We start from the raw sequence: 27,532 nt of genomic DNA on the forward strand, positions 1-27,532 counted from the left end.
GAGGCAAGAAGAAAGACACTGAGAGAGAGAGAGAGAGAGAGAGAGAGAGAGAGAGAACGTTTGGGGGTTGAGATAGAGAGAAAAAGGAGAGATAGAGATGTATATGGAGGGGGCAGAGAGGGAAGAAGAGAGAGACAGAGAGAGGGAAGGAGGGAGAGATAGGTAGATATGGAGAGAGAGAGCGTTTGTGTTTAGGAGGGGAGATAGAGAGACACAAAAGGAGAAATTGAAGGAGATATAGATATTGATGGTGAAGAGAGAGAGAGAAATATAGATACTATATAGTATTATATAATACTGAACATTATTAATCCCAACAGAAGATGAAGTAATACTTTTACAACAGGTAAAAGAAGTTGGATTTAGATAGCCATGGATATTTTGTTTTGTCATTGAAATAGGTGCATTGATTTCAATGTAAATGTCGATTCCCAATCCTATTTGATTGATTGCACTGGATGCATTGATTTTAGTGTAGTCGTTGATTTCTAATCTTATTTGATTGCTTGCACTATATGCATTAATTTCAGTGTAGATGCTGATTTCTAATCCTATTTGATTGCTTGCACTAGATGCATTGATTTCAATGTAGATGCTGATTTCTAATCCTATTTGATTGCTTGCACTAGATGCATTGATTTCAGTGTAGATGTTGATTTCTGATTTGATGTAACTAAATGTACGATGTACATTAATTTCAAAGCAATTAGATTAATTGTGTGCATTGATTTCAATGAGCACAAAAAATAATTGACCACATGCATTGATTTATTTGTTATAATAATTCAATCATAAATAAAATACTTGAGTTTTCATCTTAAATAAAATGTTCACGTACCTAAAATGTTGCTTCTTGAAACTGTAAACTATTTGTAATTGACTACATTCTTATTATTCCCATTCCATCATTCAATATTGTTAGTCACTTTGCATTCAAACGAGGTAGTAGAAAACAACTGCCATTGAGACTTACTTGGGGTTTAACACTCCATAAGTCATAATGATTGACTTTGGAGAAAACTACTATTAATATTGGAGAGCAAGAGAGACAAGCTATGGCATTTACTATAATAGCTAAAGTTAAAGATTTGAATGGCCTATGATTTCAACTCCATTTTCATATAATTGTTATGAAAAGATGGAAAACTAAAGGCGTGACAATAAAAAAAGTAGAAAAAAATAGTTTGAGTTTGATCACAATGAATACTATTTGTAATTGACTACATTCTTATTATTCACATTTTCTATAATTAACATTGTTACATTGTCACTTTGCATTTAAATTTTTTATTTCATCATTTTTCATCATTCAAGTTATTAACAATATTTATCACCTCAACAAACTGAGGTAATGGTGCAAATTTAAAATTAAAATGACCATATTAATCTTAAACATATTTAACATGTTTAAAATAATTAGAATAAGTAGATGTTCAACAAATTTTGTGTCATTGCGCATGACTAAAGCCAACCTAGATCCATCTTAACCTTGAATCTATCAAGCATCGAGAGGGATCAAAAATCTTGAGGTGCAAACCTTTCCTCAAGTTATATACTAGAAAAAGAGGTTTGCACCTCAACAAATTTGATCCCTCTCGACACTTAATAAATCTCAGATTAAAATAAATCTAGACGAGTATATTAACATTCAAATATATTATATAAAAAAATAGACGAGTATATTAACTTTCAAATATATTATATGAATGAATGAATGATATTTTAACATCCACGAGACTAAAAATAGTCTATAGGACTACCAACCTCCCTGTTTTTTGCCTTTTGTGCATATTCAATCCTTTTCTTATTCAAATTGGTAATGCGCTGACTCAACCTTCTAACAATCCCCTCACTGAAAAGAAAATGCCAAAGAATTGATGCTAACATATTTCCATCATTGTCCTTGATGTCTTTGAAAACATCACATTCCAACATGATTTTTTTTTTTTTTTTAATTAATTAATTAATTAATTTATTTTTGATTTGTTTGTTCCATTCCACCCCCCATAAGTGCAAAAAATACACACCCATTCTTCCCAAGCTTCTTTAGGTCTCTTTCCTATTTCACACTAAACACCTTGTCATATGAACTTTTAATACTTTAGAACCTAAATTTCACACCATCGAATTTTAAATATCAAGGTTGAGCATTGAGTGACTTGTTGGCTAGTTGTTGATCGATGAGTGGAGCCACATAGAGATATCGGGGTATTTTCTCAACAGGTACGGTAGTGAGCTACTCTCTACCAAAATATTATTAAACCCAAAACCCTTCTTATTTCATTATTTTTCATCATTCAAGTTATTAACAATATTTATCACCTCAACAAACTGAGGTAATTGAGAAAATTTAAAATTAAAATGACTAGATTAATCTTAAACATATTTAACATATTTAAAATAATTAGAGTGAGTAGATGTTCAACAAATTTTGTGTGACTGCGCATGACTAAAGCCAACCTAGATCCATCTTAACCTCAAATCTATCAAGTGTCGAGAGGGATCAAATCTCTCGAGGTGCAAACCTTTCCTCAAGTTTTATACTAAAAGAAGGGGTTTGCACCTCAACAAATTTGATCCCTCTCGACACTTAATAAATCTGAGATTAAAACAAATCTAGATGAGTATATTAACATTCAAATATATTATATAAAAAGAATAGACGAGCATATTAACTTTCAAATATATTATATGAATGAATGAATGAATGATATTTTAACATCCACGAGACTAAAAATAATCTATGGGAATACCAACATCCCTATTTTTTGACTTTTGCAATTCAATCCTTTTCTTATTCAAATTGATGATGAGCTGACTCAACCTTCTAACAATCCCCCTCACTGAAAAGAAAATGCCAAAGAATTGATGCTAACATATTTCCATCACTGTCCTTGATGTCTTTGAAAACATCAATTCCAAAATGAAATGTTTTTCTGATTTCACCCCCTAGAAGTGCAAAAAATACAAACCCATTCTTCCTAAGCTTCTTTAGGTCTCTTTCCCGTTTCACACTAAACACCTTGTCATATGAACTTTTAATACTTTAGAACCTAAATTACACACCATCGAATTTTAAATATCAAGGTTGAGCGTTAAGCGACTTGTTGGCTAGTTGCTGATCGATGAGTGGAGCCACATAGAGATATCGGGGTATGGTCTCGACAGGTACGATAGTGAGCTACTCTCTACCAAAATATCATTAAACCCAAAAACCCTTCTTATTTCATCATTTTTCATCATTCAAGTTATTAACAATATTTATCACCTCAACAAACTGAGGTAGTGGTGCAAATTTAAAATTAAAATGACCAGATTAATCTTAAACATATTTAACAATTAGAATAAGTAGACGTTCAACAAATTTTGTGTGACTGCGCATGACTAAAGCCAACCTAGATCCATCTTAACCTCAAATCTATCAAGCGTCGAGAGAGATCAAATCTCTCAAGGTGCAACCTTTCCTGAAGTTTTATACTCAAAAAAGAAGTTTGCACCTCAACAAATTTGATCCCTCTCGACACTTAATAATCTCAGATTAAATTAAATCTAGATGAGCATATTAACATTCAAATATATTATATAAAAAGAATAGATGAGCATATTAATGAATGATATTTTAACGTCCACGAGACTAAAAATAGTCTATGAGACTACCAACCTCCCTGTTTTTTGCCTTTTGCAATTCAATCATTTTCTTATTCAAATTGATGATGAGCTGACTCAACCTTCTAACAATCCCCTCATTGAAAAGAAAATGCCAAAGAATTGATGCTAATATATTTCCATCACTGTCCCTGATGTCTTTGAAAACATCACATTCCAAAATGAAATATTTTTCCGATTCCACCCTCGAGAAGTGCAAAAAATACACATGCACTTTCCAGTGTTAGACTAAACATCTTTTCCTATGAACTTTTAATACTTTAGAAGCTAAATTGCACACCATCGAATTTTAAATATCAAGGTTGAGCGTTGAGGGACTTGTTGGCTAGTTGCTGATCGATGAGTGGAGCCACATAGCGATATCGGGGTATGGTGTGACAGGTACGGTAGTGAGCTACTCTCTACCAAAATATTATTAAACCCAAAAACCCTTCCCTGAATGCTTAATCGAGCACAAGCGATAGTTCAACTCCGGATTTAAACGCTTGTTTATAAATGTGAAACTCGGTCCAAACCGTGGATCTTTTTTCGTTAAACCGCACCTAGGCACCTTATCCAAAAACACCAGACACGATGATAGCAGAGTTGATTAGCGGGAACGCTCTGGAAACCTGCCAGACGCCATGGCAGCAGAGTAGAGTCGAGTAGAGGGAACATACGTTCATGAAAGAGGAAACAAAATGATGTTGAGAACGGGCAAGGCTTTACCCTCATTCCAGATTGCTTTTTTCCTTCCTTTTCCCGGTACCCAACAAAACTACAATGGCGGAACAAGCTCCAGAGGCATTTCATTCTATCATGGAAATCTCATTTCAAATTGCCACAAACTGCGTGCACTATCGTTTGGAAATCCTTCATCTTTAAAAAACTCCGCAGTGTCGGTCAGTAATGCTTCGCAGTCCAGCCAACCGGAACTGCTTGGGAAGCCGACGGTCATTGCCCCCAAGAAAGCCAACGACGATGAAACAAAAAAAGAAGATGATGAAACAAAAAAAGAAGACGATGATCCAGAGAATAGAGCCACCGAGTCATACATGGATGTCTTCAGCTCATTCTCGAATTTGGAGGAGGATGAATTCCACCAAGAGGAACAGGAAGTGGGTGTGGAGTTCTATGATCCCAAAGTTGGGGATTGGGTGTTGGGAGTTGTGGTATCTGGTGATGCCAACAGAATTCAAGTTAACATTGGCTCTGATGTTCTTGCCACCATGCTCACCAAAGAACTTCTTCCCCTCCATGGCGATGACATGAAGCGAATGCTCTGCCAACTGCCCACAGAAAAGAAAGAACCTTTTGCTCCTGGTATGAATGAATCAATGCATCAATGGCTAGCCTTTCTTCCAGTTTTTTTCCTTAAATAATCTCAGAAAAAGATGTTTTAATTTTATTAAAAATACAAAATTACATTTAACAGATGCTTTCTAACATTTTTTTAAATTATTATGAGGAGTATTTATGTTTCTGTTTTCTGGGATTACTTATACAAAGTTACAAACTAAACAAAGCTCGAAGTGATTATACAATAAATACTTATTATAAACTCAACATACTGAAGTCATAAAGCCATTACAAAAAAAATACTTATTATGAAAGATTTGAAATGTCAAAGATTTGAAGCGGAGGAGTATTTATGTTTCTGTTTTCTGGGATTACTTATACAAACTAAACAAATCTCAGAAGTGATTACAATAAATACTTATTATAAACTCAACATGCTGAAGCCATAAAGCCATTAAAAAAATACTTATTATGAAAAATTTGAAATATTTGAAATGTCAAAGATTTGAAGCCATTACAAGAAATATTTATTATGAAAGATTGGAAATGTCAAAGATTTGAAAAATCAGATACCAAAATTGGAATTCAGCCTAAGCCAAAAAGACAACAAAAAAATACCAAAATTGGAATTCAGCCTAAGCCAAAAAGACAACAAAAAAATAAATATATATATGCACATTTTTTAAATTATTTTTATAAAAAAATTATTTTTTATATATAAAATTAAGTGTTTTGATAAACACACCCTGTAGGACAGACTTTCTTGATGCACCACATAGAACAGACTTCCTTTACCTTAGGTGTCAGGTCCAAGGGTAAACTATTCTACCAATATTTACAAAGGCTTGAATTTCAGTCTCATCACTATGAAATTCATGCAATTCAAGGCTTGGATTGAGGCTCATCACTATGAAACTCATGGAATTCAGGTGGTACATGCCTTAGCAGAATGGAACCTTGGTGGATGGCATAATATTCTGTCTACCTCACCAAACTAACATTTTGCTTGCAGGTTAAATTATTTTCAATATAGTTTCATAAAAATTCACCTGGTAATTTCCTGAAGTTGATTGACAGCTACCTAGAAATGATTGAAAAATCGCAGAATTTTACTCCACTGAAAGCTGCGTGAAATTGGTGGTTACTCAACTGAAATCTATTTTAATTTAACGAGCAATGTGAAACAAACCATAGTCATTGGGGGCTTTAGAGTGTGTGATTCTATGAAAAATTATCAAGTATGTTTTTAATCATAAACTAGAATCAAGTTATGTGAAATTGAATGTCCTTACTAAGGTTTTCTATTGCCTTTAGGTAATTTGACTTAATATAGGTTGTGCACTCCTTTGTTTTTAGGTATGATAGGTATAGTGAAGGACGAAGAGGCATTGAGTCCGGGTCCACCACCAGGACGTCCGGTTGTTGATTTGGAAACAATGCTTAGTGCTAAGGTTCTGGGATGAACTCTGGGTGGTAAACCACAACTTTCATCAAGGCAAGTTACAAGAGGGATTACTTGGCAACGAGTGAGGCAGGTTTTCTTCTCACTTTTGTTTAGTTCTCAAAGTTGTCTATCTTTATTATTGTAGTGGTTAGTAGGTTCTGCATTCAAACTTGTGGCAATGGATATGATATTCATGGAAGTGCATCACCTCCACACATAACGGTCCAAAAATCCTATTGCTACGGTGCATGCAAACATAGCATCAAGCTCATTCCACCGTTGGTCTTATGATCTTCATGCAAACAAGCTTTTGTAAGCCCTTGATGTTACATAATCCTAAGTTAGAAACATTTTAGTATATTCATAAATATAGTATCAATACTGTCTGACTACAACAGAAAAAACTGTGACTGAATATTAGCCACGGTGTCTATGGTTCCTAGTATATAGTCTGTGGCATAGTAGCGTGTAAGGGTTGCCTCTTATCCACTGTATATCACTGAAAAGTTACAATCAATGTGGACACTCTTTCGGTAAGTGAATTTCCGTGAGTTGCTGCGTTAATGTTTAGAAAAAATGTTCTTATATTAATGCATGAAAAAAGGCAATACACAAGAGTACAAATAGAAGAATACACACAGAAGGTACTCAAAACGGCCTACATGACAGTATGAATGCCTTTAGGTTAGATTGAGTTCTAGATCACAATATCTCGCATCTCTCGTTATGAGAATCCGTCAATCGTTGAAAATTTGTTGTACCGTAGCTGAAACTTGAAGCTGTGACCTTTGAAACCTCTCGTATCTTTCTGAAATATGAAACACAGCATCAGGAAATCCTTCAGTGTCTGGCATTGTGCTGGTTCATGTTTAGTATTTAGCCAAGTGGGGTTTGGATGTAAACCTTTACATGTGACTCTGTTATATGAAGAAAGGAAATTGTCATGACAACTTTTCTAAAATTTCAGTGTTCAACCTTTCATGTATGTTTTTGCAACTTTTTGGTACTTCATACATGTACATGTCTGCATGCTTGTCTTATCCTATACTTTGTTGTCATATAGTATATACTTGAAAAGATAGATGTACATCCCACACCTTTATGCTTCACGAACGCCATTTTATGGAATATCACAAAAACAAGAAAGTAACACGAGAATTAAGATAGTATGAAGCAATATGGAATGTCAATCAAGTATCAAATAACAATATCAAATGTAGAAAATACTATCATTGAAGCTGTCAGCAAATGGTTTATGCTTTTATAGTAGTCTTATTCTGTATGGATTTTAAAAAACAATGTTTTTCTGCACCAACTTACCGATCTTCTTCATTGATAGTTAAATAAGAAGAAATAAAACACCAAAATATTATTGGATCAATTCAATAGTTATTCATGGAAAATTAATATTCTGCCAACTCATTATTGTGGGCTTGAATGTTTGTTTTTGTTAATAATATCAAATATACTTTTAATAGTAATATTTTACAACATTAAACATATACATATAAGATGAGGGGAATACTCAGAAATGTTTTTATATGAATAATTGAATAAATGTTTTTAATTCATTATATTTTTTCAAAATTTTGTGATTCAAGAAAGAGGTAAGCAGGGCATATGCTTTTGAACTTACCCTTTGTATTGGCACTTCCAATGTACAAGCTTCTGTGTATGTGTATATATTCGCACACACATCACAATAACAACATTAACCCTATCAGTTGTCGTTTCCGTATCACAGTCTTCAAGAGCCAATGATGTATATGTCTTCCATTTTTGAAGAAGGCACTTACCTCACACTGTGACATGTTAGACGTCACATATGCCTGGTCATTCCTCAAGTACACCAACAGTTCATCCAACAAGGATAATGATTTATATGGCAGAAGCCATGACCGATTGTAGTTTCACCTACATATCTATATCATATCAAGGCGATGACCGATTGTAGTTTCACCTACATATCTATATCATATCAAGGCGAGTTACTAGACAGATTGCTTGGCAACAAGTGAGGCAGGTTTTCTTCTCAACTTTGTTTAGTTTTCAGTGTTGCTTATCATCGTTATTATAGTGGTTAGTAGGTACTGTGTGCAAACTTGCGGCAATAAATACGATTTTCATGGAAATGCACCACTTCCACACATAACGGTCCAAAAACCCTATTGCTGCAGTTGATGCAAACATAGCATCAAGCTTACTCCACAGTTGTTTTTATAGTCTTACTGCAAGCAAGCTTTTAAGTTAGAAACTTTGTAGCATATCCATAAATATAGTATCAATACTGCCCAACCACAACAGAAAGAACTGTAACTGAATATTAGCCACAATATCTATGGTTGCTGATGTATACTTGATTAGGCCTAATGGTTAAGAAAACGTTTTTCCTCATAAGAGGTCACAGCTTCAAATCCAGAGTGGGGTAGAGTATATCTACACTTCGTAGACTTAAGTAGTCAAATTTGCTGAATGGAGGGGGTCGCTTGTCCCATACACCAATTTTGTTTCTGGCTTGGCCGCGACGTTAAGATTAGATTATTGTTATTATTATTACTATGTTGCATAGTGGTGTGAAAGGGTTGCCTCTTATCCACTGTCTATCACTGAACAGTTACAATCAATGTGGATACTGTTTCGTTAGGTGAAATTCTGTTCATTTTTGCATTGAATTTTAGAAAAATTGTGCTTATATTAATGCAAGAAAAAACACAATACAGAAGATTACTAATAGAAGTCATTTAAAACAACTCAAATGATGGTAAGAATGCTTTTAGGTTAGATTGAGTTCTAAGATCACAATATTGTTGAAATTTTGATGTTCTATGCTGTAACAATTACTTATTCAAAAACTTCTTTTTGCTGCAATATTAGTTAAGCAATTGTAGATAGAACATAAACCAAATGCACAATTGAAGACAACCAAGAACAAGATAAGACACAGAGAATTTAGGTCCAATGACCAGGGCAAAACCCACAAGGGGAAAACCCAACCAGATTCTTCTTCTATTAGATATCAATTGTTCAACAAAGATACAAAGTACAATGAGAGATCAAGAGAATGAGTAAGTTCACCCAAATCTGAACAAGTTGTAGCATAAAGATCATTGGTAGCAGCAACGGATGCAAACACTGAATCAACCTTCTCTTCAATTGAATCAACACTAAAACATTGAATCAACCTTGGCTCACCAAGTCTTGCTCATACTTTCCAAGTTTTTTTCTCACAATCTTCTTCAAGTCTTTCCAACTCTCTCTCTCAAGTTCAAATTTTTCTTTCACAATGCACAAGTAGTGAAAATGAGATGATATGAGAGACATATATATATAGGAAGAACAACAAATTCTGGTCATAAAGAAGGAGCAATATGCATGTCTTGAGGAGGAGTTACATATGCCATTTAGGGAGATACGCATGCCTTTGCAGCTCATGCCATTAAGGAGGTATGCATGCCTTAGTAACGTATGCCATAAAGGAGATCAACTCATGCTTTAGTAACTTATGCCATAAAGGAGATCAACTCATGCTTTAGTAACTTATGCCATAAAGGAGAGAAAGTAACACATGCATTAAAGAGTGCGAAAGAGGAATATTTTATCACATGCTTTAATGAGTGTGTAAGAGGAATATACCACGCTTTTAATGAGTGCGTAAGAGAGAGTGTAATGTATCCATTAAATGAGAGAGAATAACATATGCATTAATTGAGGGGAGTTACATATGGCATGATTGAGTGCCATGATTGAGAGACATGAATGTCTTTTTAATAATAATATAATAGTATCATAAAGATAATAGTAAATTAGTAATAATAATAGTATTGATGATTAAGTCGAGATTGAACTATTAGGGTTGACTAATGATAAGTTAAGTGATTTTCCATGAACTATACTTGATTACCAATTGATGCAAGGTGATTTACTATTTTTGGAAAGTCATACTTGAAAGGCTAGATATGACTTTCTATTTTTAGGAAGTCACTCTAGAATTGTTAGAAATGAGATTTTAGATAAGGAAATTCATCCCTGAGTTGCCAATTTTCAACAAATATCTCACATCTCTCTTAAGGAGAGCGCGTTAATTGTTGAAAGTTTGTTGTACCATAATTGAAACTGGAAGTTTTGAACTTTGAAACCTCTCGAAATATTTTTGAAATATGGAACACAATAGCTCGCTGCTCTGGATTAGATCATTATATTATTTGTCATCCTCTTGATGCTTTTAGAGTGGAAAAAGTGGAGGAATTAGCTCTTAGGACCTTTTTTACCGGCGGGACCCAGTTTGGCAAATTGGGGTCTAAAACCTTCCGGGAGCATTTTGAGGCATCAAACGACGTTTTTTTGTGTAAAACTTTTCTGCTTTAGCGCAACACCTTTTTTTTTTTCCCTATTCTACATACAAAGACCTTTCCAACGATGCAAGAATCATGTCAATTGGAGTCTGTAAGTGAAAGTAATGACACTCAGAAGTTGACCTTTCTGTTTTCACCACCATAATTTGAGAGGATGCCACGTTAGCCCCCATTATTCATGGAAAAGGGGCTAGCCACGTGATTATGATGTAGAAGACTCTAGAAGAGTCTATATTGTAACTTTGGTTAAGAGTTGAGGTAGTCAAACTTAACCACTAGTAGGCTATCGGGTTGTGTTATAATCGGGCCACTGGGAGGAAAAGGGGTTACATTCTTTTGAGCGCATTTGTTCCATAGCTGAGCAAAAATAGCCGAGAGGGATAGGATATAGAGCACACAAAGAGGATTTGTGCATTGTAGTAGCCCACAGATGACAGGCTATATTTCTTTGAACTCGCAGCCATATTTCCATTTAGAGAAAGAGAGTAGAGCGGCCTCACCTTCCAGGGGTTTTTCTCCTGAAAGGATTTCCCAGGTCATATCTTGTGTCAAATGTGTGTGTGAGTTGTTCTCTATTTTCTACATAATCTTAATTCGCATGCTTGCACTATTAACAATATTCTATAGATCCAAAAATCTAGAAAAAGAAATAAAACCGTAATAGCGTATAATTTCAAATTTTAAATATAATTTTATCATATCTATTATGACAAAGTATCCAGTGGAATATCCATGGCCGTTTACGGATCACTCACACGCAAAACAACCTAAAAGACAATAAAAATGCCTTTAGGTCAGATTGAGCTCTAGGATCACAATATCTCACATCTTTCCTAATGAGAGTGTGTTAATTGTTGAAAGTTTGGTGTACAAGAGTTGAAACTTTATGCTTCGACCTTGTAAACCTCTCAAATCTTTCTAAAATATGAAATACAACATCAGGATATCTTTTAGTCTCTGGCAGTATGCTTGTTGATGTTTAATATTTAGTCAAGTGGGGTTTTAGACCTTTACATGTGACTTTGTAACATGAAGAAAGGAAAATTTCATGATAACCTTTAATTTTTTTTTGTGTTCAACCTTTCATGTATTTTTTGTAACTTTTTGATACTTCATACACAAATATGTGTGCATGCGTGTCTTATCCTATACTCTTTGGTAATATTGTATAAACTTTAAAAGATAGATGTGCATCCGACACCTTTATGGTTCATCGACGCCATCTCATGGAATATCAAAATAACAAGAAAGTGACATGAAAACATAATTAAGATAGTATGGAGCAACATGGAAAGTCAATCGAGTATCAAATAACAATTTCAAATATAGGAAATACTATCATGGAAGTTATTTACAAATGGATTATAACTTTATAGTAGTCTAATTCTATATGGATTTACAAAAAATCATGTATATTTGCACCTACTTACTTATCTTCTTCACTGATAGTTAAGAAGAAAGAAAACAACGAATTAATATTAGATCAATGTATTTGTATTCACAGAAAATTATCATTCTACCAACTCATTGTTGATTGAATGTTTGTGTGTGTGTGTACCCCAAAAGTTAGTTCAATTGTTTTGACTAGCCATGCTGAAGTTGTAATGGCCAAGGAGGTCATGAGGTCAATTCCACGTGGGTCACTCAGAGTTAGGCACACACACACACAGATATATATATATATTTTGTAAGTAAGAAAGATTCTATTAATTCAAAAGATGGTATTTACATTCGGAGTGGGGTGTCTCGAGCATGAGGCTCTTACACCAGTTAGAAACATTCCTTTTACAATAGTTACAAAAAGAGCCCCTTCTTTTGGGCTGAAAGGAGAGATGGAAGTTCTGCTTTACCAAAATTATCCAATATCTTGAGAGGTTGAGAACTGTAAGTGATTGGAAAAACCAAACCGCAGAGAGTATCATTATTGCAGAGAGTGCCATAGACATGTGGAGAGTGCCAAAGACATGCAAAAAGCATCATAAATAGAGTCATTAAGCAATGTCGTTCGAGGGATCGTCCTCCAACCTGATGGGCTTCTCTGGGGAGCTACCAGCTGGGGCGTCTGCAACGGCCCAGTGACTGGTGGATGCACCTGCTGTCTCTTTCTTGATGCTCGGAGAGCGTCCAACGCTGGCCTGCATGGTGGCGATGTGAAGCTTGAGCAAGGCGTAGTGGGGCAAGTCCCTCGTAACGAAGTGCCTGTGGTGGACTGATTCTACATAGACAGTGAATTTATCATTCAGCATGTCTAACTTGGCCTCCAATGCTTTGGAATTTTCAGACTGTTCTTGTAGTGCGAGGCCAAGCATGGTTTTGAGCTGCCAGGAGAGCTCGATGGTGCGATTGTATAAATTCTCTCTGGCCTGGGTGAGGCCTGGGTCGGGTATCCACTCAAATTGAGCATCCACCTCTTTCGTGTTCTCTTGCCTTCTTATGTTCCGCACCTGGAGCTCCAGATTATGAATGCGATCTTGAGTTTTAGGGTCAACAAAGACAACATAATTGAGGGTTGCTCTTCTCGTCGATGTCTCAGATCTTGTGCGGGGTTGCATGTTGGGATTGTCTGATCCATTAATGAAAAAGGTATTATAGACTATGTGTGAATTCGCTTATGTTACTTAATGCAACGAATCGAAAAGATTGCGAATAACATAAACACATAAACAATTTGAAGACACATTTAAACACATCAACACAACCAAATTTAATAAAGGAGTTCACCAGACTTTCTGGCTATGTCTCCTGGTCCTTTCGCTTCCAGTGTTGACCTCTTTATTTTGTCTTCAATATGTTGTTACAGGCATGAGCTCAAAAACAGAGTCTCAGATGATAAAATGGACATCACCATTGCATCCAGCTCGAAATTTCGAGTCAAACGAGTGTAAACTCGACCATATTTGGCCACAGTGACCTCCAGACCCCCTGGAAAGTCAAAAACCACCATACACCTGCAAAAACCGCCTTTCCATTGCACAAAACAATCCCTGCCTGCAAAAACCGCCTTGGAAAGCGCGCTGGTGGTGTTGCGGGTTCGACACCTGCATAACAATATATAAAGTTTGGGCGGATGGATTACCAAGTTCCATCGCTTGGCATGTTGGCTAGCGGACTTGTGTGAAAGCGTTGTTTATATAAGAGTTTTGGAAGGTCGGTGGTTCGAAACCTTTGCCCGACCCGCCTTATTCCGTTGATCATAGTTAATAGATATATATATATATATATATATATATATATATATAATACCGCCGCACATGTGGGATATTCTGAGCACATTTTTACACGTATATTTGGTTGCGACTATGGTTTTGGTTCGGTGGTTAACGATAACATCAAATGCCTAAGGGACTGGCGATCGTGGGGTTGACCCTGACTGTCCGGCCCCTTTTCGACAGTCAGCAACTAACCATAGTAAATATTATATCCACACCTCCCTTAACCAAGCGACATCCGGTGAGCGAAATCCGACAAAGTCTCAGCCTTTCCGGGAGGTCAGGGGTTCGATCCTCCCTGACCCCCAAAATTTTGGGATTCATGCCAACATGGGCAAATCTGGGTTGCCACGTGTCAGCATCGGATTGGCCCGTTTCAACCAATCAAATTATGACACGTCATCAACCTCTGCTGACATCATCCTGGACATATGGTGCATTCCCAGGACGACACGTGTCTTGCTGACATCACCTTGGGTTGACCATTGACTTTGACTTTGACTTTTCCTCTTTTGCCCTAGTTTGCCTTGAAACTTTGACTGGCCTTAACTTCTTCATCCGAACTCAGATTTACGTGCCGTTTGCACCATTGGAATTGTCTCGACGAGCACTTCGACTTGATCCCACTTTCAACTGAGTTTGAAGACTTTGATCTGGAGGCAAAACTGGATCCATTTTGGATCACTCCTCCCCACTGGAAGCTTTTGGACCACCAAAAGTTGGTTTTAGTTATCGAGTAAGTGAGGATAAAGTTCCCTCACTTTTCCAATCTCTATCCATCGTGCTTTACTTGGATTTGTACCTTTGAGTCCAACTCGAAGATACTCAACATTTCCCCATCGCGAAGTCCTTATCCTCTTGTAGCTCATTGAGATACTCAGGCAAAAGATCTTCGATGGAAGGTAGCTGACCTTGCTCTTCGGGATCTTCAATCAATGAAGGTTTGTACAATCTCAAGTTTTCAACATTTACGACGGAATAGATCTGCATATAAGCTGGTAGATCTAGGCGGAAAGCATTTTCACCAATTTTATCAAGTATTTTGAAAGGACCATATCTAATTGGTTTCAACTTTTTACCTTCCCCTTGCAGTCTTTCTTTGCTGATGTACAACCAGACTTGATCACCAACTTGAAAACTATGCTCAACTTGATGCTTGTCATGTCGCGCCTTATACTTTGCTTGGCTTCTTTCCAGCTGTTCTTGTACTGCCTGGTGAATTTCCTGGATTTGTTCAATGAACTTGGTTGCTTTGTCCACATCACTGTGTCCATCAACTGCTATGTCTTTACCAAAGACAAAATCCAAGGGAGACTTTGGTATAAAACCAAAACAAGTCTCAAAAGGAGATCTCTGAGTAGAAGAATGTTTTGCATGGTTGTAAGCATGCTACACATAACACAAATGCTCATCCCAAAGTTTGGGATGCTTGCTGCAATATCCTCGAAGCAACTGTATCATTGTCTTGTTGACCACTTCTGTCTGACCATCTGTTTGCGGATGAAATGCCGTGCTCTTCTTTAACTTTGTGTCCATTAATTCCCATAGACTTGACCAAAATTTCCCGACAAATCGAGAATCTCGATCGGATACAATAGAAGTGGGTAACCCAAAATGAACCCATACATTTTGAAAGAACAACTTTGCAGTTTGTTCAGCTGTGACTTGTTTATTACATGGTGTCAAAATACACATTTTACTGAACCTATCCACAACTACATACAAAGAATCATGACCCTTTCTAGACTTTGGAAATCCCCCAACAAAATCCATGGAAACACTTTCCCAAGGACGAGAAGGAATTGGCAATGGAGTATACAAGCCTAATTTTCTATTACTTGGCTTGCTTGTAGCACACATAGTACATCCTTTAATATATCTAGAAATTGTCTCATTCATTCGTGGCCAATAGCAAAATCTTTGTAATTGTGCAACTGTTTTACTTACCCCAAAATGACCTGATATGAGAGAAGTATGTGCTTTTTGAATTATGTTAACTCTTTCAGTTTGTGGAATGCATAACTTTCCCAAATGATATAAGAGTTTGTCCTTTATGTAATAGTCCAATTCTTCTACCTGCTTGCCATGACTTAAAGTTGCATATACATCCTTAAAATCTGTGTCTTGAGCATATTGTTCTATGTAAATTTCATGAATTACTGAATTATGCTCAAGTATTGTGGATGCATTTATGATTGGTCTTGATAACATCTCTGCAACCTTATTATGTATGCCCTTCTTATATCTGATAACAAGATGAAATTGCTGTAGAAAACCCATCCACCTGTAATGTCGTGATTGTTGCAATTTAGTTTGCAAGTATTGAAGTGGTTGATGATCTGTGTGTATGATTGTTTCTTTACCCATTATGTAATGTTTCCACTTTTTAACACTCTGAACGAATGCATACAATTCTTTATCATATGTAGGATAGTTAACTACTGCTGATGTGAATGTCTTAGAATGAAAGCATATAGGTTTTCCATGCTGCATCAACACTGCCCCCATGGCATATTCACTTGCATCTATCTCGATCTCAAATGGATGCTGAAGATCTGGCAGTGCTAGTACTGGCGCTGTATTGATCCTTTCTTTCAATGTGTCGAAGGCTTTCTGCTGTTTGCCTCCCCACTGAAACACCTGTTTCACACTTGTCAAAGCATGTAAAGGAGCTGCAATCAAAGAAAAGTTAGCAATAAACTTTCTCCAATATTTCGCTGCCCCTAAGAAACTTCTAACTTCTGTAGCAGTATTGGGCTTAGGCCAATTTACAATGACTTCGACCTTAGAGGGATCTATCTTCAATTCACCACCCCCTACAATATAACCCAAATTTAAAGATGTTCTGCCAAATTCACATTTTGACAGCTTTACATAGAGATTTTCTCTTTTTAAAACATCTAAAATCTGCTTTACATGCTTAACTTGTACATTCCATGTTCTACTGAAAACAAGAATATCATCTAAATAGACTATTACAAAATCATCAATGATTGGTCTAAATACATCATTCATGACTCGCATGAATGTAGCTGGAGCGTTAGTTAAGCCAAAAGGCATAACCATCCATTCATAGAGTCCTTGCTTCGTTTTGAAAGCAGTGTTTCATACATCCTATTCTGCAACTCTGATCTGATGGTAGCCGCTTCACAAGTCCAATTTAGAGAAGTAAACTGCATCTTTTAATTGATCTAACAAATCATCAATACGAGGAAGAGGATAACGATTCTTTACTGTGATTTTATTTAATGCTCTAAAATCAATGCACATTCTCCACGAACTGTCTTTCTTTCGCACTAACACAATAGGTGATCCGCACAGTGATGTGCTTGGTCGAATAAACCCTTGATCGAGCAACTCCTACCTGCTTCCTTATTTCTGCATTCTTTAAAGCTGATAACCTGTACATTCCAATGTTAGGTAATGGAGCATCTTGCTGCAAATAAATCTCATGTTCTATCTCTCGCTTGGGTGGAAGCCCTTTAGGCTCTTGAAACAGAGTATCATAATTGGAAACAACCTTAACTAGATCTGCTTTCTGTTTAGGATTACAACCTTGGAATGCATCAAATTTATCAATATCCTTTGCTTTTACAATCATAAGTAAAAATTGTTTACTTGCATTTACAATTCTTTTCATCTGTCCTGAATTTATGAGAGAGAAATTATCTTTGAGTTTATGAGCCCTTACAATATATTCAATTCCATCCTTAGTGAGTTGATACTTATTTTCAGTTCGATAGAAGATAGCATTTCTATCGTACAAGTATGGACTTCCTAATACAATTCCACATATGTCCAATGGGACTATGTCTAACTCAACCTCATCTGCAAACTTTGACCCAATAACAAAACGAAGTTTACATTGTTTTGTAACTTGTAGCTTAGTTTTATCACACACCCAACCTAATGGATATGGTTTTTTATGAGGTTTTGTTTCTAGACCCAACTTCTTTACAATTGCTTCAGATATCAAATTAACTTGCGACCCACTATCAAATAAAGTATCAATTTTAGTATGCTTGGAAATGACTCTTATGCGAAATAGCTCATTTTTTTCCCTCTCATCATTATCATTATCAACGGAATTTGAAGAAGTACTTGTAGATGCTTTAGAATCTTGACCTTTTATACGTGTAGTTGTAATCGTTGTCTCGTCACTTGAATTTGATCCCAAGTCCTTTTGAATAGCAGCAACATTCTTTCACTCTTTACCTCCAAACTTCTTAGGCTTCAATTCTGGATGCAAAGACCAGCAGTGTGCCTCATCGTGTCCTTCCTTCTTACAATGAGTGCATGAAGGTTTGTCTTTCTTCACAGTGTTTGTTTTCTTCTCCTTCCACTTAAGTTTCTTCTTGCCTTTATTCTTGCTTTCAATAGGTTTGGATGATTTCCCAACATCTTGGGTTACATTTTTACCTCTAGCTTCTAGATGAGTTGCTTGAACAGATACATCATCTAAGCTAGTTGGATTAAACATAAGTATGGTATGCCTCAAATAACTATGAAGACCACCTATGTATTTCAACAATGTTTTTGGTGAGTCCAATGAAATGCCTAGTGTTAAAGCTCTCTTATGGAATTCCTGAGTATAACTTTGAACACTTTGACCTTTTAATTGACGTAGTGTTTGCCAACTCATCATTGCTTGTTGCATATAAGCCAATGGATAAAATTGCTTTTTAATAGCAGAAACAAATTCATTCCAAGTTGAAATGATTTTACCATGCTTTTGGAGATCTGCTTGTGTCTTGCCTTCCCACCATACAAGTGTGGTTCCTCCAAGTCGAAGGCTAGCAAGTTGGATCTTCTTTCTTTCTGAATCAACTTTCTGCACCCTGCAATATACATCAATTTGCCTTATCCAATTATCAAGCTTTTCAGCATTAAGTTCTCCATCATAAATTGGCAAATCAAATTTTACATCTAATTTGATCAAAGAGGCTTTCTTTTTCTTCTTCTTAGAAGAACTAGTTTTATGAGAAGAAGACGATGATGGTGATGATGGAGGAGATGGAGGAGGCTTTTCTCCCTTTCCTTTATCTTCTTTATCTGGAGGAGTAAAAATAAAAGGTTCCTTTGCTCCTTTATCTGGTTTAGGTGATGAAGTGCCTTCACCTTTACCCTTTTTAAACTCATGATACATCTCTTCCACCATGGCATGTATCATCATGAAACTATCCAAGAATTGGGATTCTGACCCAAGTGGAGTTTCATCTGCCATCCTTCTTTGTGAAAAGACCCTTCCAATCTCTGGATTCGCCTCAACAAGCTCTCCTTCGCCTCGTTTGAGCCTCAACCTAGTAAGCATTCAAATCTTCACACAAACTTGTCAAACCTTAAAAACCTTGTTGCTTTGATACCACTTGATCCATTAATGAAAAAGGTATTATAGACTATGTGTGAATTTGCTTATGTTACTTAATGCAACGGATTGAAAAGATTGCGAATAACATAAACACATAAACAATTTGAAGACACATTTAAACACATCAACACAGCCAAATTTAATAAAGGAGTTCACCAGAATTTCTGGCTACGTCTCTTGGTCCTTTCGCTTCCAGTGCTGACCTCTTTATTTTGTCTTCAATATGCTGTTATAGGCATGAGCTCAAAAACAGAGTCTCAGATGATAAAATGGACATCACCACTGCGTCCAGCTCAAAATTTTGAGTCAAATGAGTGTAAACTCGACCATATTTGGCCACAGTGACCTCCAGACCCCCTGGAAAGTCAAAAACCACCATACACCTGCAAAAACCGCCTTTCCGCTGCACAAAACCACCTCTGCCTGCAAAAACCGCCTTGGAAAGCGCGCTGGTGGTGTTGCGGGTTCGACACCTGCATAACAATATATAAAGTTTGGGCGGATGGATTACCAAGCTCCACCGCTTGGTATGTTGGCTAGCAGACTTGTGTGAAAGCGCTGTTTATATAAGAGTTTTGGAAGGTTGGCGGTTCGAAACCTCCGCCCAACCCTTCTGCCTTATTCTGTTGATCATAGTTAATATATATATATATATATATAATACCGCCGTGCATGTGGGATATTTTGAGCATATGTTTACACGTATATTTGGTTGCGACTATGGTTTCGGTTCGGTGGTTAACGATAACATCAAATGCTTAAGGGACCGACGGTCGTGGGGTTGACCTTGACCGTCTGGCCCTTTTCCGGCAGTCAGCAACTAACCATAATAAATATTATATCCACACCTCCGTTAACCAAGCGACATAGTAGCTCATCCGGTGAGCGGAATCCAGCGAAGTCTCAGCCTTTCTGGGAGGTCAGGGGTTCGATCCTCCCTGACCCCCAAAATTTTGGGATTCATGCCAACATTGGGCAAATCCGGGTTGCCACGTGTCAGCACCGGATTGGCCTGTTTCAACCAATCAAATTATGACATGTCATCGACCTCTATTGACATCATCCTAGACATATGGCGCATTCCTGGGACGACACGTGTCCTGCTGACATCACCTTGGGTTGACTTTGACTGTTTGATTTTGACTTTGACTGTTTGACTTTGACTTTGAATTTTCCTCTTTTGCCCTAGTTTGCCTTGAAACTTTGACTGGCCTTAACATCTTCATCCGAACTCGGATTTATGCGCCATTCGCACCGTTGGAATCGTCTCGACGAACACTTCGATTTGATCCCACTTTCAACTGAGTTTGAAGACTTTGATCCAAAGGCAAAACTAGATCCATTTTGGATCATTGTCCCACCTTTCATTGTTTCCGTTGCGACCGCGATGGGGGGTAGGGGCCGAGCCATGACGAGGAGCCATGATAAGGATGGGAGGGGAATCAGTTGGAAAAACTAGGGTAGAGGTGATGAACGTGAAGGCTCGAGGGAGAAAGGAGTAGTGGGGAAAAGCGAGCGGGTCAGGGTATTCATAGGAGGAGCGGGCGACCGAGGTAGGAGGGAAAGAGGCAACCATGAATGAGCCATTAATTGCGGCCAGTGTGAGGTATATATATATATATATATATATATATATAATTGCGGCCAGTGTGAGGTACATAGCATATATATATGAAAACATTTGCAAATTTGAAATAATTATTATCATGAAATTGTCCATCATGCTCATTTTGGCATTGATTTACTTTTTCAAACATAATAGTTAACAAAACTTGCAACAACTTAATTCAGATAGGCCCGATATCTATGTTACATGAGTTTATGGGGGCTCCTAGAGATGCTTTCAAGAAGAAATTTTAATTAAAATTAAGGTTCTTGCAGGAATAATGAAATTCCTAGAGGCATCTATGACTTTTCTAAACAAGGTAGCACTTTCCTATCCAACGCTTCATTGAGTTGTGGAAGTTGAAATTGGAGGCACTTTGGATTCTCGAACACTCCACTGGCTTCATTTTGCCAAGGAAAAACATGCTAATGCAACAAGTGATTCGGATCTTGACTAGTCAAGATGGATGAAAAGAGATGGTCATAGAATAGTGGAACATGGAGTGATTTAGAATTGGACACCTTTTGTGCTGTTTAACTCAAAGGTTGAAGACACAGAGTGCTCTTATTAAGTCATATAGCAGAGTTGGAGTATGAGCAAGATGGTAACTGTGTAGAGTGTGGGTAAATCTTTCTTGTTTATGAGTATCTTGGCAATGGCATTCTTCATGATATCTTACACAAGGTTGCAGGAATTGTTCCCCCTGGTTTTGGCCCTAAAACCACACTGCAAGCGGGAATGCTTAGGGAGTGCCCTTTGGAGCATGCTTTGGACCATTTGGGTCCGTGCTCCTTGCCAATTTGGGATCTTGGTGCTCTCAGAACAAAGGAACATGCTCCCAAGGTGCTCCTTGAATGCTCCCTGGACCCTCTTTGGACATTCCCTGTTGGAAATTGTAACTAGGTTCGGTCTTCATTTAATGTATTTGAGTCATCATGATATGTACTTGTCAAAAGAATATTTTTATTTTTATTTTTATTATTATTATTGTAACAATGACTTATTAATGCATGTGTTTCATGCTTGGGTCATCATTATACTAGTCAAAGTCCCCATTGTGGACTCCTAGGATTAATTTTGAGTTTATAGAGTCATTGTACATTCAAAGAGACCCTTCTTGGGCTTTTGAATCATGTAAAAAGGTTAAGTATTGAGTCAAATATGATTTATGTATCCTCCACACCAAGTTGGCCAAACTCCATGTGGGTCATCTTATTTATGGCAGTTGATATTTTTCTTGGATCCCTCTCATCGAGAGGTGTAGGATTGATCTAAAGATCATTTGATTCCGATAAGTATTCATGGAGTTATGAATTTATTTGTGTTATAAGACAATTCGTCAAGGTCAACCAGCAACTAAATAACACCCACATGTGTTCAACGTTTTAGTATTAAAGGAGATGACATGAGGGTCATTACACACACACTTCACTCTTGATTTCTCTCCACTTGTTTTGGGTTTTAGTGGAAGAGAAATCTAAGAGAGGAAGCCCTAAACGCAGAAGGTAAGGATCCCTAGTACAAGCCCTAGACGCAGTCAAGAAGGAGGGATACACACTACCCTATACGCTGGTCTCTACAAGCCCTAGACGCAGTAGGGAAGGAGCCCTAGCATGAAGTTAAAACGCAGTCCTCGATGATCTAAACATGACCTAGAGGAGATGCCTTAAACTCCTAACGATATGGAGGAAAGGCCTAAGTGTTGTCCTAAAGGGGTCATGACACCTAGCCACAGTCAAGAAGGGTTAGGTGCCCTAGGTAATGAGGGATGTTACACAACAATCCCTTACGCTGTCCTAACATGGCTGTCTAAAGCCTAGCCGCAATCAGATTAAGAAGGCCGAGGAGATTATGGGACAGCGTGATGTGGAGGAGATTAAGGAGGCCGAGTAGTGGATGTATTTGAGGATTGTTCTCTCTTGTAACAGGCCGTGTAAAGGGACCTTCCTGTTGTGACTAGGCCGCAGCTAAGGCAGCATTCCAACGAGGGTTCCAAGGGTCATTTGTGAAGGCCGAGTTGCTATTAGGAGGGCCGAGTTACCTTCCTTGAGGGCCGAGGTAGAGGAGCGCTGTTTTGAGTGTGATGTGTGGGCCATAAGGCTACAACAAGGCTGTGTGGTAGGACGCAGGCCATACCATCACAACAAGGGATAACGTGCACTGTTTTGGGGTCATGTTATGCCCTCCTCTTCAGCGTGGAGGCACAGGGCTCACCCTAGGGTGGGTCGCAGAGACTAAGGGCTGCTTAGGTGACTGTGGCAGCAACCTAAAGTGCCCTAACCAGTCTATATCACAACAACAACAATGGCTTGACAGCAGCTATGACATAGAGTAGCAATAACACATTGGGACAACAACATGGTACAACAATGCTACATTGGGGCAACAAGCATGGTGCTACAAATTGGGACAACAGCAAGCATGGTGTTGCAAACACAATGGGACAACATGGCAAGCATGGTTGTTAAAATTGGCAACTAGGGCCAAACTCCATGTGGGTCATCTTATTTATGGCAGCTGATATTTTTCTTGGATCCCTCTCATCGAGAGGTGTAGGATTGATCTAAAGATCATTCGATTCCGATAAGTATCTATGAAGATATGAATTTATTTTGATTATGGACAAATTGTCAAGTCGGCCAGCGACTTATGTAGGCTCAGAAGCCCAACAGTCATGTCTATTCAACCTCTACGTTTTAGTATAAATAGAAGAGGACTTGAAGTCATTTGTTACACACACATACTCTTCATGTGATCTCTTTCTCTCCATGTCTTTGGGTTTTGGTGGAGGAGAGACACTAAGAGTATACGCTGGCCTAAGTAAAGATGATGCCCTAGCCGCAGGCTTATGAGGAGATCGACACGCAGAAAAGAGGAGACTTATATGCAGCATAAATAAGCCCCTATATGCTGTCCTAAGAAGGAGATCTACCCACAGTAAATGAGGTCTCTTCACAGCTGAAAGAAAGACCCTAATACGCAGTCCCTTGTGCCCTAACTATTGGCCTTACTCCTCAACAAAAGAAGGTCCAGATGCAGCTCTATCCCACAACTGAAGGAGGCTCCTATGCGCTACATAAAAGAGGTCTAAACGTTGGTAAAGGAGACCTGATCTATACGCTGTTGAAGTGCCCTAATCCGCAATACTGTAGGAGACTAAATCACATTCATGGAGGACCCATTCGCTACCTGAAGAAGCTCCTTCTTAACGCTGTCAAGGAAAGGCCTTTGACACAGTTAAGAATGATGCCCTGCCACTGTTAGTGAAGCCCTCATTTAGCAGCCAAGAAACCTTATACACAACAAGGAACGAGACTACTCATTCACAACATAAGATGGCACTTATTCACAATATGAGGAGGTCTGAAAGGACATCATATAAACTCGGATTGCTGTAGGTGGCAACATGGTGATAAGTCATTTTTACATAGTGAAGGAATGCATCTGCTCTAGATTAGCTTATGTAAACAACTGGGTGTTTGAAAGGGCTGACAGCACAGTCAAGTTCTTATGATGCTTGGATGCTAGCAAGATAAAGTATTGGAGGCCTATCTTATTGCTAGGCTAGGCCACAAGCCATAGTCAACAACAAGGCTATTCTCAGGATTGCCTATCAGATGGACAAAGCTACTATGTTGAGGGTTAGTCAGATAACAAGGATGCAACATGGTGATGGTTGCAGCAGGATGGGGGCAGCAAAGTGATGATGGATGCTGTATGATGAGTGCAGCATAGAAGTCATTGAGTGCAGATCAGCAATGAGTACAACATTGGGTGCAGATCCGTGATAAAGAGCAGCTCAATGATTGGAGCAGCTCAGTGACAGGAGCAACAACATGAAGTGCATAGCATGGTCATGATAAGTGCAGCATGGTGCAGCACGGAGAGGTGCAACAAGTGGACAAGATGCAACACTATGATAGGTGAAGGAGTCACCTTGGAGAATCAGTTGAAGCAACATGTCTTCAATTGATCTCATATAGATATAGAAAGTCAAAGTGTTGACTTCTGTTGTAAATGTACTATCTCTCTCTCTCTCTCCGCTAAACTATTGAAGAACATAGAAGAAGAATTTATCAAGGGTTTCCCCACATTGGGGTTTGTCCCTGGCTAGCGCCACATCTTGTGTCCTCTTGCCTTGGCTTGTCTTCTGCAATTTATGTTTATTTTCTATCTGCAGTTTACTTTAATGCTGATGTGATTGCTAATCTGGAAAAGATATTGAGCTAGCTGTGAAAATTGAAATAAATTGCTCTAACCATAAAACATCCCTAAAATTAAAATGGTATTAGAGCTGAGGTGAAGACAATGCCCAAGCAAGAGTGAAAGAGCAATCACCGAAGACAGTTGGGAAAGGACAAAAGGATCAATGGATTCCTCATCCCTCTTCAAATTCACCAAGGGTGAAGTCGAAGCAGAGAATATTATCAGAATGGTGCAACGGAATATGGCCTACCTAAAGATCACTTCATTGGAAGACTGGATCTCAGGGTGGAAGGAAAGGCAGATAACTAGTTCGGCCATTATGCGAAGGAGTGTCCGAATGGAAGGGACATATCACTTGATGATGATAACAACCGGGACATCTTCAATGATCAAAGGAATGACAGGTAATGCAGGTCACTAAGGAAATGGCCGACTCTTCATAGAAAGCAAGGAACCCCAGGTATGAAGAATCAAATGTTGTTTCTGATAAGATAAAGAAACGTTATCTTGTATTGGCCCTCTCCTTCAGATTCTTTGGGAATCTGGCTTATAGGTTGTAGTGCTTCAAGGCACTCCATCGGATAGATGGGTGCACTCTCTAATTTGGTAGAGATGGAAACAATCGTGGGATTATACTTGGAGCCAATGCCACCTATCCTGGAAAGGGTGTAGGAAATGTTAACTCTCAATTGAATGAAGGTAACTCGATTCATTTACAAAATCCCTTTTATGTACATGATCGCAAGAAGAACCTGGTGTCCATTTCAGCAATGGAAGTCAAAGGTTACGAGGTGGCACTCATCGATGGAAAGGTACGTGTTTGAAAATAGAATTTTCAAAGATGTTTTTGAGTTCAAGGTTGTATCAAGTTGCAGGAAGTCCACTGGGGACCATGACCATTGACACATAGCATCGGAGGTCTGTGAGGCAGATGGTGACAGGGATGCCTGAATTCAAAAAGAGCATGAAAGTACATGTCTGAGATGTACCGAAGGAATCTCAAGTATGCAGGTGGAAGAAAGCCCTCTATGGCTTGAGCAAAACTCCCCGGACGTAGTATGAGAGGATTGATAGCTGTTAGATGAAGCTGAGATTCACTAAGAGTGAAGCCAATCCAAACCATTGTTTGAAGGTTGTGGATGATAGACCTCTCATGCCAACACCTTATGAGGACGACCTATTTCTGACAGGTGCAGACCCTCTCATTTGCAGAAGTAAGAGGGAGTTGGATTCCGGACGTGAAATGATAAACTGCAAGCCTGTGACTACCTCAAGGATCTTAACTTTCAAAAGTTATATGGTAGTGATGTCGGGCCAGATTTTGGAAATGCCTCTGAGTTTTATAAAATCATTGGCGTTGACGTTCTTGGTGAACTTTCATCCTGACATATGTTTTGCAGTTAGCATGGTGAACTCATATTTGGTTGAGCCTCACTGGATTGGTGCCAAGAATCTTCTGAGATATCTTCGGGGCACAATCTCTCATGGATTGAGATACATTGCCGGAAATATGAAACTGCATGATTAATCGAATGTTGACTGGGCAAGGATTGTGGAGGATCACTAGAGCACTTCTCAGTGCTGGTTCTCTTTGGATTCTGCTTCGATATCATGGATGAGCAGGAAGCAGAAGTCGGTTGCTATAAGCACCGCCGAGACTGAATACATAGCTACAAGTATGATCTCGTGTGAAGCTGCATGGTTGCAGAAGCTCTTAAGTGAGCTGTTTGTACACATGATGAATACCACTGTGATTCTTTGTGATAGCCAGAAGGGGGGATTCGATTATTGAGGAATCCCATATTCGATGATCGCTCCAATAGATAGACATCAGATACTGCCTTATCTTGGATATTATAAGTCGATGAGTGAGGAGGCTCCATCGCATTGAGACTGATGTACAAGTTGCAGACATTTTTTGTCAAAGCCCCGGGGAAACGTCAAATCTGTAACTTTCCCGAACGACTTGGAGTTGTTGAGAGACCTTCTTATAAGGGTCCTGCATGTTGCATGCATAAAGCACTGGGAACTCTGGGGGGCTTGAGGTACTTACTGGAGCAACATACGACCACAGGGCGACTCACCTTCCCCTGGTGGTGCGCTATGGAACAAGATGATTCGTTCTCCTGTGGGCCAGGATGATTCGTTCTCCATGGCGACTATGGAATAGGATGATTCGTTCTCCGTGGTGACTATGGAACAGGATGATTCATTCTCCTGTGGGCTAGGATGATTCGTTCTCCGTGGCGACTGTGGAACAGGATGATTCGTTCTCCTGTGGGCCAAGATGATTCGTTCTCTGTGGCATCCACTGATAGGATGATTCGTTCTCCTGTGGACATGATGATTCGTTCTCCTGTCGAGGCATCCTACCCATGCAGTCTGGGACTCATGGGAAGTACC

At 38.3% G+C, this 27,532-nt stretch overlaps 1 protein-coding gene across 1 annotated transcript in view; it reads left to right on the forward strand.

Moving 5' to 3' along the window:
- Positions 1–4,095: 4,095 nt before the first annotated feature.
- The window catches only part of LOC149168269 (protein PIGMENT DEFECTIVE 338, chloroplastic-like), a 359,634-nt gene continuing 336,197 nt past the window's right edge, over positions 4,096–27,532 (forward strand). The window contains 2 exon segments of the mRNA XM_089428201.1: positions 4,096–4,968; positions 6,301–6,479. Coding sequence (XP_089284327.1) covers positions 4,347–4,968; positions 6,301–6,479 — 801 coding nt within the window. The 5' untranslated portion in view covers positions 4,096–4,346.

Source organism: Pinus tabuliformis, chromosome 4_2, assembly GCF_031772625.1.
Source record: "Pinus tabuliformis cultivar Carrire ecotype Pingquan chromosome 4_2, CPIR1, whole genome shotgun sequence".
In the NCBI taxonomy this organism is placed as follows: Eukaryota; Viridiplantae; Streptophyta; class Pinopsida; order Pinales; family Pinaceae; genus Pinus; species Pinus tabuliformis.